General features: G+C 43.0%; 1 protein-coding gene across 6 annotated transcripts in view; it reads left to right on the forward strand.

Annotated features, from left to right (window-relative positions):
- The window catches only part of Stard13 (StAR related lipid transfer domain containing 13), a 213,665-nt gene that overhangs the window by 175,256 nt on the left and 25,565 nt on the right, over window positions 1-12,844 (forward strand). For all 6 annotated transcript variants that reach the window (XM_051162822.1, XM_051162824.1, XM_051162821.1 and 3 more), the window contains one exon: window positions 7,270-7,333. In XM_051162822.1, the coding sequence (XP_051018779.1) occupies window positions 7,270-7,333 (64 nt within the window). The remainder of the gene's footprint in view (window positions 1-7,269; window positions 7,334-12,844) is intronic.

Here is a 12,844-nt window from a genome sequence, read left to right on the forward strand (position 1 = left end):
TCCAAACAATAGCAAAACTACAGTTATGAAATAGCAACAAAAATAATTTTATGGTTGGGCTCACCACAACATGAGGTGGGTCACAGCATTCAGAAGGTTGAGAACCACTGGTTCTGGGAATTAGAAGAAGACTAAATTATGGCGTAAGCTTGAGAAACGCTCTAGTTTGTGGAAGGCAAATATATTCTATAATTGAGACTTTCATTCCTGTCGGAACAGCCTGCCAGCAACCACGACTACATCAACCCAGACCATCTGAGTAATACGACCGTTTGTCTTACGACTTAAGATTAAGTTTAAATGGAAAGAAATGGCAGAGCCATGTATTTGTCCTCACTGAAGATTGCCCTCACTCACACCTGAATGGTATAGCAGTTCTGGTAGAGTGCAGTGAACATTTCTGGTGTGTGATGTATTCTCCTGCCTATGGCAGCCAGATCTGAGAGAGGCAGTTCTTTCTCTCTTCAATCTCTACGATGTGTTTCGTCCACTCCTCTGTGTGCTTAGAAGGGTTGTCCGTTGTCTACCTCACCTTATGTGGAATCAGTCACAAGCCAATAGTGCTATATCACACCACGAAGAGGAACATAGTTTCAGACTACCTTAAAGGGTATTTTCCTCTGGAATGTTTTACAAAATTCAGGATGGTTTGTATACAGGGTGAATGAAGTTGTACCCAGCATTTCTAGATGCCTCCAGTGATGATAGTATTGCGCATTGGACCGAGATCTAATTAGACACTGAGCTGGAGACAGTGCCCGTGTAAACCTCAGGGAGCATGGCCCTCCTGCAATCCTCGCACATGAGCTACACAGATAGCGGCGGGGGGGGGGGGGGGCGCGTTCAAGTTGACTCTCTAGACCCTGGGAGTCCATCGACCCTTTCACAGGCTCTCCTAAGACCATCAGGAGACACAGATAATTACATTACAGTTCATCACAGTAGCAAAATTACAGTCATGAAGTAATATGGTTGGGGGTCAGCACAACATGAGGTGCTGTGTTAAAGGGTTATAGCAAAATAAATAAATAAATAAATAATGGTTATAGCATTAGGAAGGTTGATTGAGAACCACTGCTCTAGCCTGAGTTGATGAGCTTGAGGTTCAAATGAGGGACTCTGCCTTAATGTATAAGAATACACACACACAACACACACGCACATGCATGTGCAAGCACATGGACACACATAAGAGAATGTGCATACACACATGGCCTCACATACACATGCAAAGAAAAAGTCTCCAATTTTCTCCAAATTCCGAAGCCCAATAATTAATATTAATAATTATAATAGTGGTGGCACGTGCCTGTAATCCCAGTACTCAGGAGGCAGGGGCAGGCAGATCTCTGAGAGTTCGAGATGAGCCTGGTTTACAAAGCAAGTCCAGGACAGCCAGGGCTACACAGGGAAGCCCTATCTTTAAAGCAAAAACAAAAATGAAAGAAAGGAAGAAAGAAGGAAAATAAGGTTATGCCTTTTAATATTGACTGTTTTTAGAGCACTTGGAGGTTTATAACAAACTTCAGCAGAAAGGATTGACACACAGGCATTTCCACCACTATCAATATCCCCCAAAGAGCGGCCCATCTGCCGCAGCAGGAGGACACAGTGTACACACCAGCTCATGCTTTTTATGTTAATTCTGCAGTTTTGACAGGTGTATAATGGCATGCTTCCACCACTGTGGCACGCACAACCGTTTCACTACCCTAACTCCTATGTCCTGCCTAGGCATCCATCCATCTCTGTAGTCTATGGCAACCGCTGGTCTTTTTCCTGTCTCCATAATTCTAACTCTTCCACAGTACTTTATAACTCAAACCACAATTTACAGACTTTCCATATTGGTCTTGAAGTACCTGCCATGCCATCTGTGTCTTTATAACTCATTTCTAATTATCAACTTCTTATCGTCTGGTTGTATCCTAGTTCGTCTTTCCATTCACCTGGCATCCTGATTGCTTTTGAATTTCACCAATGATGACTAAAGTGGCCGTAAACACCAACTGTTTACACATTTACACATGGAAGTAAATCTTACACCCATTTGGGTGAATACCAAAAAGTTAGGTTGCTGCATCGAAGGGTGTGTTTCACAGTAATAAACTGTTCGGCTGTTTTACCTGAGCCATTTTCTATTGTCACCAGAGAAGAGTGAGAGTGTCTGTCACTCCCTTTCTCACCAGCATTGGTTAACTATATGACGGTAGCTCATGACTGTTTTAATTGCCAATTAACATGTGATACCGAACACTTTAAATTGTCTCTTATTTCATCTGCGTATGTGTGTGTCTGTGTGTCTGTCTATGTGTGTCTGTGTGTGTGTCTGTGTCTGTGCTTCTGTCTGTCTGTCTGCGCACCTGCACATGGCATCAGAAACTATGGAGCTGGAGGCACGGCGTGGATGTCAGTCTCCCCCATATAGCAGGCTTAGCCACTGAGCCATCTCTCCAGCCCAATACTCATTTTATTTATATTTATTTATTTATTTTTTTTTTTTATGTTTCGTTTTGTTTTTCAAGACAGTTTCTTTGTGTAGCCTTGGCCGTCCTGGAACTCACTCTGTAAAGCAGGCTGGTCTCGAACTCAAAGAGACCCACCTGCCTCTGCCTCCCAAGTGCTGGGATTAAAGGCCTGCACCACCACGCCCAGCCTGATTACATTTTACTATTACTACCGTGTCTCCTTTTTTTCTTACTTTCTTTTTTTTTGTTTTTTGTTTTTTGTTTTGTTTAGTTTTGTTTTTGTTTTTGGCAGGAAGGAGGTAAAAATAATTCACCTATTTTTAATCTGAGGGGGAAAAAAACATTTGTTTTCTTATCGTGGGTTTCCAAATTCTTTGTATCCCTCGTGTAATTTATCAGCTATCTTTCCTAAATGTTTTCTTGCAGCCTACTTTATCTTCTTGTCCTCTGTGTGAGCAGATGCTTTAAATTCTACCACTTGACTGCACCTTTGATGTTGAATACAAAAAGTCATCATATACTCAAGGCCATGTAAATTCGCCCTGTTTTCATTTTGAAACCCTACAGTTGTGTGTTTATGTTTAGGATTGTGGACCATTCGCAGTTCGTCTGTATTAGGAGCATAAAGTCCGTCTAGATTGATTTTTTTTTTTTTCACATGACAATCTAGATGTTTCAACACCATTTGTTAAAAGACTTTTTTTTAAATCTCTTACCTTTGCTCCTTTGGTGACCGCATTTGCTCTGAGCCCTGACTCGCTGGTCCACTGTCTACTTTCCCACCTCTGATTTCTCTGGTGTTGCCTCCGTATCAGTCTTGAACTGGGGGAGCGCCAGTCTCCATTTTCTCTCTTCTCTGTCAAGAATACATTGGCACTCCTGTGTCTTTGGTCCCTCCTTATAGCTGTCTTTTTTTTTTTTTTTTTCTTATTTTTTTTTTTAAATCACTTATTTTATTTTGTGTGTTTGGATGTTTTGCCAGCATGTCTGTGCGCCTTGTGTATGTATGTCTGGTGCCTCTGAAGTTCTGGAGGGCGTTGGATCCCAGAGAACCGGATGGCTGTGAGCTACCGGGTGCGTGCTGAAAACCAAACCTGGGTCCTCTGAAAGCACAAGTGCTTTTGATCACTCAGCTGTCTCTTTGGCTTTTGTTGTCAGTATTTTTAATTTGAGCCTTCTGGCATGTCTCCCATGACATATAAATGGTGAACATCTCGTTGTGTGCTTATTAAGCCATTTGCGTATTGTCTCTTAGAATCTCCTCACAAAGACCATGTTAAAAAAAAAAAAATCAAGTTGTAAAAACAAAAATATCAAGTTGTTTGACTTACTGAACTAAGTGCCTTAGCAGATACTATATACATATATAGATGTATATATGTATAGGTAAGGCTTCCTGAAGTTTTTCTTTAAATAGAGAAGTAATTTTAAGTGAGGACACAATTTTGAGTTTAGGCGTGACTAAAAGACCAAGTCTATGGGGATAAGTCTCCCTTCCAGCTGTCTAAGATATTTAAATGTCTCCATGTATCATGAATGTAGAGCTGATGTGTAGGGTAAGACAGATGAGCCCTTTGATGTCCTTGTACCTGTAGAAAGTCAAGACCTCTTTCTCCAAGTCAGACGATTTGTTTGCGCCTTCAGCAGCATCGGAGGAGCAAGTGTGCTCGATACGTGTATTGTATAAACAGCCTGTGGCCCTTCCCTAAACAACCAAGGGACAGCTGCCTAAGGGACAATAGGGACACCTTCTTTTAATGTTTCATTAGTACACATTAATTATGTAATTAATTATCCACAGTGATGGGGTTTCCTTTGACACCAGCCGTATGCATGACATGTTGTGGTCACATTTACCTCCATAACCTTCTCGTGTCCAGCTACTTCTAACCCTCTTCCTGTCCCCTTCTATGTCTGTGGGTTTTGGTGACCCAACAAATTGTATTGAAGTTACTACCAAAAGCATAAAAAAATTTTTTAAAAATGGGCTGTTTATGGGAGTGTGAGCTCCTTACTGTTGGCTACACCACCCTTAACTGGAGCTGTTCACATCCGTGGAACTGACCAGGAAGACAACCTGCCAGGTGTAGCAGCAAATCCGAGAAACACCAACGCAGCTGTGGACTCCCTGACCAGCCTCTAATCCAGAGCCACGTATCTTGTTTGACACGATCACGAGTGCACAGTCAGCGGCTAGACTGTCAGTGGCTGAAATGAGAGTCATTTTACATCTATAAGCATGTGGCGGGTTACATTGAGAAAAGAGGTCATGTCAACACTCTGCACTGAAAAAAGCATCACCCGGAGTGAGGTCACCCAGCCTGGTCTGCAGAGTAAGTTCCAGGACAGCCGAAGGCTACACATAGCATCCCTGTCTCAAAAAAACAAAGACAAACAAACAAACAAACAAAAAAATCTCTAACAAACAAATTAGTGATAAAGACTCAGGAGATCTAAAAGGAGAGATGCTTGGTGTTTGAAATTATATGAGAAAGCGGGGAGCTACTTTGACCTATATCTCTGGTGTATATGAGGGTAATTTATTTCCCTCCCATTAGCAAAAGAACACAAGTTGACCCACAGAGAAGCTGAGGCAGCAGGCACAGCTCAAGGTGGGCTACTCTGTTAGAAACAGGGCCCAGCGACAGTCAGCCTGTATTCTGAGTGTTAATGTCCCCAGGCCTTTTGTACTACTGGGCTTCAGGACCCTGGACTCCCTCAAAAAAAAAAAAAAAAAAAACCTCTTAATTGTAAGAAACATGATCAACTTCTGAGAAAAGGCAAAACAAGAGTGGTGAACCCAGATTGGAACTGAGAGACATCTGCCTGCGGGAATTAAGTTGATAGACTGTCTCACAGGGTTTAGATCGTTGGAATAAACACGAGAATATTAAGTAAACAAGCTGTATGGGTGTTAACTCTAGGGGCACTGGAACATCGAGAATGGAAATTATTCAAGTTGATACATGTAGAAATAGAATGTTATGGTCATAGTAAATGCCAAGTATGGATTTATCAAAAAGCGTGTGAAACTGTAACACGGCTATAGATGGTTCAGGCAGAGGAGGGGGATGGAAAGTGAAAGAAAATGAATCTTTAGCTTTGAAAGAACAAACTCCATGTGTAGTCACCCAAACTGGAAAGCCGTGAATTAGCAGCATAAAAAATGGTCTTAGAGAGAAAAGCCAAATGAAAGAGCTAAAAGAACTGCTAAAAGACTGGTAAGGCTACGAGAATGTTCTAGTAAGTGACTCTTAAGCCACAGCCAAACCTTAAATAAATAAAAACAAAATGACAAAGGTGTTTGCCAAAAGAATTAAAAGGAAGAGGGACGTTGGAACATCATAAGCGGCGGGTGAGGCAGAACAGGAGGGTGGTGGCCGCTTGCTCGCGTACTCAGAAGCACACAGAATGGGCTCAGCGGTGAGAGAATGGGAGGTGTAAACAGCTAAGTCTCAGCTGCCACAGTGACCGTTGTCATCAGTGTTAGGCCTGCTGCAGTCCGCCTGGGGACGGGGGCTTTCCCTCTCCCAGAGACCCTTCACAACATAAGCCAGACATGCTTGCCCCTTTTCCCTCCTCCCTGCCCTCTCTCCTTCGCTTCCCCCACCCCCAGCATGGCATCTCCCTTTTCCTCCTGTGCAGCTTCGATAAACCTGCATTTCTGCGTTATAGCTTCATCGCCCGTTAGTTCATTCTGACATTTAATCAATCAATCAGAAACAAGATTACAGAGCTAGTTAGAAAAACAAAAGGACCATCTTTCCCTCGAAGCAGCCAGAGCGGCCAGGTAAACAAACAAGGAGACACAATTTATGACAAAAGGAAGGAATGGTTACGAGAATGCATGTGCCTGCGAGCTGTTTTGTTTTTCCTTCTCAGTTGGCAAGTTGAGGCCAAGTATCAGATGTGGAGCTGACTCCTGGATGGTCTGAGTTTGAGAGCCCCATGGGAGGCGAGAACTAGAAAGAATTCTGCTCGGTAGCAATTTTGAGAGACCAGCTGAGAGTGAAAAACCAAATGTATGTATTAGCTGACGGCAGACTGCCTCAGACTGTGCAGCTTAACAAGTCAAGAGGCTGGACATGTCCAGGTCAAGGATTTGGTTACCAGTGACCTCCTCCCTAAGCCACCGTCACGTGCCACCATCTCATGCTCACCCGCCATCCTGAAGTAAGAAAGAACAAACACGCACACCCTGGTGTCTTTTTTTACATGATGCTAAGCCCAGGGGACCAAGGTCCCTCTCTTTTGGCCTTATTTGGCTTTAGTGACATCCTTACTCCGAATTCAGGTACTCACAGTGAGCGACGTCAACATACAAGTTTGTGGGGAAAACACAACATGACTCAGCCCTCATGGTGGCATGACTTGTTTTCCTGTGTGTGCTCACTGATGCAGAGCAGGAGGGAAAACAGACAAACAGACAGAAATGTGCTTGAGGGGATCCATAACAGGATGGACTTGACAGAAGTGAACAGTGTGCGATGGAGAAGGGACTGGTGGAAGTGTAGTTAAAGTGATCGAAATGGTTTCTAAGAAAAGGAGGAGGAACCAGGAAAGGCCAGATTTAGACCAGGAAAAGGGTTGGCGACCAGCAGCCTCTCTGGTCAGGCAGCTGGAGGACAGTCAACTCTTCAGTCGTTTTATAGCACACTTTCTGGCTGTGCTGTGCTGCCTGACCGGCCACACAACTAACTAGTTGATTCTTCCCTTTCAGATTTGCCAGAAGTAAAGAAAGGTTAGCAGACTGGAAGATTTGGGTCTGTTAGTAAATCATTGCATTTTCCTTTCTTTTTAGACGGCTTAATACGTTGAACAAGTGTGCCTCAATGAGACTTGATGTGAACTTCCAAAGGAAAAAGGTGGGTGTGCCTTGCGGAGACCATGACCACAGCAACAGACAGCCAGTGTTCACAGACTGGGAAAGCATGAAGGCTGGAGAGGTGGCTTGGTGGTTAAGAGCAAGTGCTGCTCTTCCAAAGGTCACGTGTGCGCACACACACACACACACACACACACACACACACACACACACACACACAGCATTGAGCCAAGGCAAAATTTTCATGTGCCCACCTACTATCTGTTTCCTCTGCAAATAGCCCATCTCATCCCCATTATCCCACAAAGGTCTGTATTAAGACCGTGCTGGACCATGGACTTTGCAATTTCAGTTCTTTCAAGGTTTGCTGTTGTTTCTAGCAGAGGGTTCGGATAAAGAAATATCTTGGTTCACTGGTGGCTCCAAAGTCTGCGCAGCTGTAACTGGCAACCGGCGTCTGACTCCAGTTCTCCACCTTGATTGCTAGGTTAAGGGCACTGGCTGCTATCTTCCAAAGGTCCTAAGTTCAATTCCCAGCAACCACATGGTGGCTCACAACCATCTATAATAAGATCTGGTGCCCTCTTCTGGTGTACATGCAGGCAAAACACTGTGTATATATGATAAATAAATAAATCTTTAAAAAAAAAAAATTCAGGGAGGGCTGACAGCTCCGAGCCAAGCATACTCTAGGTGGTTCGTCTTAGAGCTTTTCTTCCAAGTGCAAGTTGGCGATGCACCCATTCTCAAGCAGGTTGATTTGGTGGTGGGAGTACAGGAATGGGGGGACAGTGTCACCCCAGGCCACGACATCTTCACCACTCTACCCCAGTCACGAGGAATTTAACAGTTGCTATGGTTGCTGCTTCTCACGGGACACCAATTTTGAAATGAAGCCATAAAGCTGGAGGAACACCTCAGCGGCTGAGCAGCTGTGCACACTATTTGGGGCCCTAAGAGTCAATTTGCAGTTCAGAAAAGGAAAAGAGGAAAGAGGGAGAAATGAAGAAAGGAACAGAGGATTCGGCATCTGTGGTATATCTGAAGTCTGTGACAGCCCCAAATCCTTTTCTGGTTGTTTCTTTGTTTTAAGGTCTTAGAGACAGGGTTTCGGGTGACTAGCCTTGCACTTGCTGCGTAGTCAAGGCTGGCCTTGAACTCCCATCCCATCTCCGCTTCCCAAGTGCTGAGACAGCTGCAAACTGACACTTATAAAATCCAAATTGTTTGAATGCCACTCTGATGGTCAACAGTTTTGGATCTCCGACAAGTACGGATTTCATAGTTTCTGATTAAGCAGTAAAATCCAGGAGTATATTCCAAAATCAAACAAGACCCCTCTCCAACGAGCCAAACACTCCGGGGTGCTGAGCACAGCGGTGAAGGGAAACCCTGTTTACTCTCTGCTGATGACTGCCACCCAAGGACGGAGCTCATTGCACTATCTCATTCTTGTAGAGCTTCTCTGAGTTCTGTACGAGGAAACTAAAGCTGTCATGTGCTCAGCGCCTCTGTGTGAGTCACTGGGAAAGCTTTTGACTTCAGGAGTGTACTGAGGAGCAGCTGGCTCCAACACCAAGGCTCCACCTCCCTGAGCCACTCTGCATCCAATCTCACTGAATGGGTCCTCTCAAGGAACTTCAGGATGAAATCTCTGAGGACTTTTTTTTTTAATGTAGCACCTCTGTGTGTATAGAGTCAAATCTGGATTTTTGGTTGGTTGGTTGATTGGCTGGTTTTGCTTTTATTTCTTTGTCTTGTTTATTGTTTTGGTTTTGGGTTTTGTTCGCTCGTTTGTTTTGTTTTTTGAGACAGGGTTTCTCTGTGTAGCCTTGGCTGTCCTGGACTCGCTTTGTAGACCAGGCTGGCCTTGAACTCATGGAGACCCACCTGCTTCTGCCTCTCGAGTGCTGGGATTAAAGGCGTGCGCCACCACGCCCGGCTGAATCTGGGCTTATTTTAAAGAAGAGAGCATCCTTTATTCTGGCTCCCACAGAGCAATAAGTATACCTAATGCATTTTAACTCACCGTGGTAACCAGCCCCACTCCCAGCCCCCCTTTTCTACTCTGAAGTAGCACCCCTCAAAGAGTTTAAATCAGTTTGGCTTGACTTCACCTTAAAAGCAATTTGGGGTTGGAGCTGGAAACCAAGGATTATAGCTGAGGAGGTAAGAGAGTGAAAAACAATATCCAAAGAGAGATTCAAACATGGATGAATTATCCAGGCCATGGACAAATTTAAAATGTGGGAACAGACCTCCCAACAGCTGTCTGGCTAAACAGACCCCTTGAGAAGTGCACTTACTATTTGAAGCATGCGGGTCAGATGTTGTTTTGATTGTAACACATGGTTCTTATTAAACCGAAACTGGTCCTGTGAGTCTAAAAACAAGGCTCTGTAGGTGGCTGCTCTGTGCAGATCTCCCACAAAAGAGAACATCAAAAACTAATGGCACATGCTGTTTCCTGAAGTGTGAAGTGATGGGATTTTTGCCCTGTCACCTGCTTTTTTTTTTTTTTTTTTTTTTTTTTTTTTTTGGTTTTTTGAGACAGGGTTTCTCTGTGTAGCCTTGGCTGTCCTGGACTCACTTTGTAGACCAGGCTGGCCTCGAACTCACAGCGATCCACCTGCCTCTGCCTCCCAAATGCTTGGATTAAAGGCGTGCGCCACCATGCCCGGCTTGTCACCTGCTTTTCAGATCCGTCAGGCAAGATATCCTGGAACAACCTCCTCAAGGCTCGCTATCCAGCCTGCACACATTAGTCCCCCTGGTAGACTGACGTACTTGGATATGTGTCAGCTGCCTGTGGCATGCACCCTTTCACTCCCCACTTAGCTGTGGAGGCCTCACACATGCGTGCACATGAATAGAATACTGCTTTTCACATTGTAAATTGGAGATTCATAGGCTAGGTTTTCAAATAAAAAACATTCCAACGTGTGGTCTCCCCTCGATAGTCACTCCCACTCCTGACAAGTGTCTGTGGCTGGTTCCACAGAGGAGTGTATCGTGTTGCAGCACCCACCACTGAGATCTGGCCCTGATATAAGCGGTAGGCTGCTCCTTGATTTTATTACTAACCAAAAACACTCATTTCAATAGACTAGGCCAAATGATGAGACAGACAGACAGACAGAACTTGAAACTACAATTTTTCTCTAGAAAGGATCAGGGTTCTTTCTCACCATAACAGCTCCTCCACTCTGTCCTCTAACACACAGGCTGGCCAGCTGCTGCTCCTGTTCTTATAAAGTTTTATTAGAACCTAGTCATCCCCAGCAATGTGGGGTAGATGCTCCAACAGAGACCTTATGGCCTAAACTACCTATAGCTGACCTTGCACAGATAATGGGTCTAGAACAAAGTTTCCCTAAGTGCCTGTGGTGAATTGCCTGTCCGTTTTATTTTCTCTGCCAGTCAACACTGATGTTTTTTTTTAAATAAATTTTAATACGAATAAACTGCCAAGCATGAATTTTAAGAAATAAATAGAAAGTACAAGAATAAATGTTTTTGGCATTAGATATGATCAGTACAAAATTGCCTTATAATTTTAAAAGGGAAAATGAGTATAGAAAATATAGAATAAGAAATAGATGAAAATGACAAAACTGTACATATTTTACTGAAAGTGTGCATAATAAATGTACATTATTGTACTGATAACTTCTTGTTCTTCATCTATATTGACTAGAAAGAAAGTGTCTATTTCAATAGCAGGCCTCTAACTCTCCATTAAATAAATGCCTATGTGAGCACTGCCACCAACGCTGAGTACATAAGGTATTTAATACAATTAAGCTTTGCACATACAGCCTAATGAAGCTAGCTGGCCACGGGACTCAAAAGGGCTAACACGGAGCTAAAGTATTTCTTGTGTTGTTCTAATACCAGCCATCATAAAGAAACTCGCTTTATGCTGAGCAGTGCAGAACAAAGTTTTAGCATTGTTTCAAAACTTAGGCTATTCCTTCAAATACTTACTATTCAAAATGAAGTCACGTAGTGCTGTGATTTCAGAGTTTGTCCTACAGTTATGAAGCTACAGATCTCTGCCTGAAACAAACACTGGGTCTCACATGATGCTCTGGAGGTTATGGTAGGGAATTCTGGATCTGATGTCCTCTTCTGGCCTCTGCTGGCACCTAACACAGATGCAGTGCACATACATATATGCGGACAAAATGACCTTACACATGAAATGAAAATAAATAAACCAGTTTTAAAAGATAGAGTAATTATATATATTTTACACCATGCAATTTCAGCTTCTTCACAGACATCCTTCAGCCCCATCAAGAGCTTGTACATCTTTTGTTTTGTTTTGTTTTTCAAGACAAAGTTTCTCTGTGTAGCCTTGACTGTTTGGACTTGCTTTGTAGATTAAACTGGCCTGGAACTCACAGCGATCCGTCTGCCTCCATCTCCGGAGAGCTGGGATTAAAGGCGTGTGCTACTCCCCATCCCCCACCCCCAGCGCTTGTACATTTTTTTTTTTTTTTTTTTTTTTTTGGTTATTTGTTTGTTTTCGAGACAGGGTTTCTCTGTGTTTACCTTGGCTGTCCCAGACTTGCTTTGTAGACCAGGATGGCCTCGAATTCACAGCAACCCGGCTGCCTCTGCCCCCTGAGTGCTGAGATTAAAGGCGTGCTCCACCACTCCTGGCACTCCTTGCTCCTTCCCCAAAATGCTGTAGAATAAAAGAGTTTAGGTTGTTGTTGTTGTTGGGTTTTTTTTGTTTTTGGTTTTTTTTTTTTTTTTTTTTTTTTTCAGATTTTTGAATACTTATGCCTACAGAAAGGCAGGTTAGGGATGGGCCCAAGTCTTACATGAAACTCACTCTTTTTCCACATTTGCTGTTATTCAGAATTTACAGCTGATTTTATGCAATATTTTTGGTAATTTTGTACACGATATATATTAGCATAAATATAATATATATGTTTTATATATGTAACATCTATAATATGTGGGGCTGAGGACAAAGTCCAAGTGTGAAATTAATTGATATTTCATTAACATCTTATCATGTAACCTTTAGGTAATTATGTACATTTTTAGTGTGCTTGCTTTTCTTTTTGTTTGTTTGTTTGTTTGTTTTAACTACAACCCGTTACACAAGACCAGGTGTGGAGATGTTTATCTAATGTGTCATGTCTGTGCTCAAAAAGTTTGGAATTTAGAACATTTTAGAATGTAATTATTTGGATTAGGGATGACCAGGCTAGACAAACAAGAGCAAATGAGAGTGGTTTTTACAACAAGATGTTTTGTGTGTTGGTGTGGTATGGTTGCATCTTCTCTGCTGTGATGGAAAATCCTTAGTCACCATCAGCAGTTTGGGATGTTTTGTGGTTGTTTTCTGCACAGGGCGCTAAGGAGGAATGGGTGCAGTTTTCATTTTGCATGGCTTAACTTTTTTTTTTCTTTAATTGCTTTGGTTCAAAGAAGTTAGTTACTGCAGAATGCCCTTTTACTGTTCCTCTTTCTCAGAGTCCGCCATGTTGTCAGATGCCTTGGTTGGGCTGTGACTGTCTTCCTGTTGTCT

This window comes from Acomys russatus, chromosome 19, assembly GCF_903995435.1.
Source record: "Acomys russatus chromosome 19, mAcoRus1.1, whole genome shotgun sequence".
Lineage (NCBI taxonomy): Eukaryota > Metazoa > Chordata > Mammalia > Rodentia > Muridae > Acomys > Acomys russatus.